This window comes from Siniperca chuatsi, linkage group LG17 (genome assembly GCF_020085105.1).
Source record: "Siniperca chuatsi isolate FFG_IHB_CAS linkage group LG17, ASM2008510v1, whole genome shotgun sequence".
Taxonomy (NCBI): domain Eukaryota; kingdom Metazoa; phylum Chordata; class Actinopteri; order Centrarchiformes; family Sinipercidae; genus Siniperca; species Siniperca chuatsi.
This window is the reverse complement of record NC_058058.1, coordinates 59,371-62,500: the sequence shown is the minus strand read 5'-3', so window position 1 is coordinate 62,500 and position 3,130 is coordinate 59,371. Positions and strand designations below refer to the sequence as shown.

General features: G+C 36.5%; 1 protein-coding gene across 6 annotated transcripts in view; it reads right to left on the bottom strand.

The window, feature by feature from the left end:
- The window catches only part of stm (starmaker), a 19,066-nt gene extending 17,311 nt beyond the window's left edge, over positions 1-1,755 (bottom strand). For all 6 annotated transcript variants that reach the window (XM_044172371.1, XM_044172378.1, XM_044172377.1 and 3 more), the window contains exons 1-2: positions 1,627-1,755; positions 187-245 (exon numbers count right to left, since the gene is read on the bottom strand). In XM_044172371.1, the coding sequence (XP_044028306.1) occupies positions 187-245; positions 1,627-1,637 (70 nt within the window). In that variant the 5' untranslated portion in view covers positions 1,638-1,755. The remainder of the gene's footprint in view (positions 1-186; positions 246-1,626) is intronic.
- Positions 1,756-3,130: the final 1,375 nt, after the last annotated feature.

Genomic DNA, 3,130 nt, shown 5'->3' with positions numbered 1-3,130 from the left:
AGTGTGAATTTGTTGTTTAATATTATTCACGTAATCAAACCTTTTTCTCTCAATGATGATGTGTGATGATTGTCAATGAAGAGAACCATTAATCATTGAAAAGTTAATATTTAACATTAATAAAGTGAATAATATTTATTGTTAATAGTAATAACTTTATTGATAAATGATGATGTCATAGCTTACCTGAGACTGGAGCTGCGAGAGAAATACCAGCAAGAACAACGAGCATCAACACAACACACCTGTAACACACACACACACACACACACACACACACACACACACACACACACACACACACACAGAAAACAGGTTGATTTGACTGCAGCCTGTTTGTAGTTTTCCTTCGTTCAAGAAGAGAGAAGGAAAAAAACTTTGCACTCTGTCAAAGTCTGAAATATTGTTTCCATTTCATAAAGATTCAGAAATATCTTCCATGGTTGTTGACAGCAAAATATAAACATCACATCACAAAATAAATGAACAATATCACAAAAATCTAAACAATCGCATACAGTTTTATCAAGAATAAAGTCTGCAGCATTGATTTAACGTTTCCACTGCCTCCAACAACAAGAGGAGTGAACTAAACAGAAGCTAGAGGACGTAACTGAAGAACATGAAGCGATGACTGTCAGGTGTGTTGAGCAGCCGGTGGCTGAAACCGGTCTTTAGCAGGAAGGTTAAATGACTGTTTCTTTGTGTTTCCTCCACAGAGAAAAAAAACAAAGCGTCTCTTCTTTTCCAATGTATAGAGAGAAACGAGCTGCAAGAGAAAACCAGCTCAGATCCTCAAAGAGACAGAAAAGCTTTAAGGTTCATTATGAGAGTCGAGTGTCGGGTGAAAACCCAGAGAAGACTGCTGCTTTATGCTGAAACACTAAAGTCCTTCTGCATTTATGCAGACCTGACTCACAAACAGACCAACAAACTAAACCTGAATACTGATGTCAGCAGCAGAGAGAACAAAGTAAAAGTCCTGAACTTTAATAAAAGTAAACACATTTCAGCAGGAAAGTTCAGTTAGTTATTAAAGAAGTGTAGGTTTACACGGTTTACTTTAAACTGCAGCTTCTCATCATAATGTGTCAGCTGATCACGTGTGCTGAGTATAAAATCTGATAAATATCACTATGGAAAAAAGTTAAATATTTCCTTTTGAAAAGTCAAATGTCCCAAAAAGGAAAAACTCAAGTTAAGTATCAGACATATAAAAACAGTAGTGAAGTACAGGATTGCTGTGAGATCATCATTAGTCTAATTAGAAACATCAGATAATCATCAGCTGTCATTAACTCACATTAAAAACTAAATGCTTAAACATGAGAGGAATGTCAGATAATTACTTCATTACAGTGGTTATAATGTCACACGAGAAAGTTTCATAAAAATGATAAAGTTTCTTAATGTTTCTCAAAGTTTTATGACGTATTATAAACTTTCAGAAAGTTTTGTTAAGTGTTACGTTTAGCAGCAGTCGTAATTGTGTGTTTGTTACGTAGAATTCATTTTGTTCCTTCAGTAGTCGGATCTGTCAACTGAAGTCAAATCTCTCTCAGAGTCAAACTGTTTAATAAAGTGAATTATTTAAAGTTTATCAGAAGAACCAAACAATAAACTCACCGTTGGAACATGTTGTTGTTCGGCAGGTCGACAGGAAACAAACTTTAATGTGACGAAACTTCAGTGTTGAGTTTCTGAACTCAGCTGAAAGAGAGCAGCAGCTTTTTATATATTTAGACTCTCTCCTCCTCCCATTCTTCCTCCCTCCTCCTCCCTCCTCCCTCTGATCACCTGTCTACCTGTCTGTCTGAACGTCTACACTCAGTTTAACACAGTTGAATCCAGTTTAAATACACGGATTCAATCTGAATGGTTTAAGTTGAAGTATAAAAGATCAGATGACAGCAGCTCTTGTTGTTTCTACTTACATCACATTATTCAGAGCAGATTTACACTGAGTTAGAACCAGATTCAGAACAGAGTTTAGACCAGATTTAGACCACATTTATACTGGGTATAGACCAAGACTGGATTATTAACTGGGCAAAGTGGGCACCTGCCCCAGGGGTCCCAAAAGCTTCACGCCCACATGTCATCTGGTTTGTGTTAATGCAATTGAATATTTTGGGGGAATATTCAGCACTAAAGCATAACAACCACAGGTGGAAGAAGTTATGTTAATTTAATTTCATTTCCCTTTATTTTATCAGGTAAAAGTCTCATTGAGATTAAAATAAAGGCATAAAAACATAGTTACAGCAATAAATACAAACAACTGTCACACATGAGTAAAGGCAAAATCCAGTTAAGATGCATAAACCAGTATGATTTTGTCATGGTTTTGGGTTTGTGTTCAGTCATTTCCTGTTTTATTTTGAAATAGTCTCCTTCCCTCATGTGTCTTGTAGTTTTACTTCCTGTCTGTGATTGCTTTGATTGTTTTCACCTGTGTCTTGATCAGTTTCACCTGTGTCTCGTTGTCTTCCCTAGCTGTGTGTATTTAAGTCTGTGTTGTCCTTTGTTTTGTGGCAGATCGTCGTTGTACTTGTGTTAAGTTTCCTGACTCTAGTGTTCTGTGTTTTGGATTTATGCTCTAGTTCTTGTGTGGTTTTTGGACTTGTTTGCCTCCTTTAGACTGCTCACCTGGTTGTGACCACTGCCTGCCTGTAACCTGAGTAAGCCTTGTATATTCATTAAAAATTGTTGAACTGAACCTGCTCTGCCTGCTGTCTGCATTTGGGTCCTCTCCCTGTTTCTTGACACTTAAATGTAACAGATTTGCCAAAACCTTTTAAAAAATAAAATAAGAACATTAAGTTTAAAGTTTAGTTACATTTTAAGGATCCTTAACATTTAAAGTATTCAGATCTGAGATCTTAGACCAGATTTGCAGTGGAAGCTTCCTGAGTTCCAGTCTGACTGTAAACTGACTACAGACATGTTTCTTACCAGGAAATGTAAAACAAATTGTGTGTGTATTATGTGTGGTGTGGTATGTTCTCATTTAGAGGGGAACTGCTTGGCGATATTTACCAGGAACAGAATTTGAGAAGAATCCCTGACCTTGACACTTGACTTACTTGACCACGTGTTTACATTTAGTTGTCAGATATTACAGGATTTT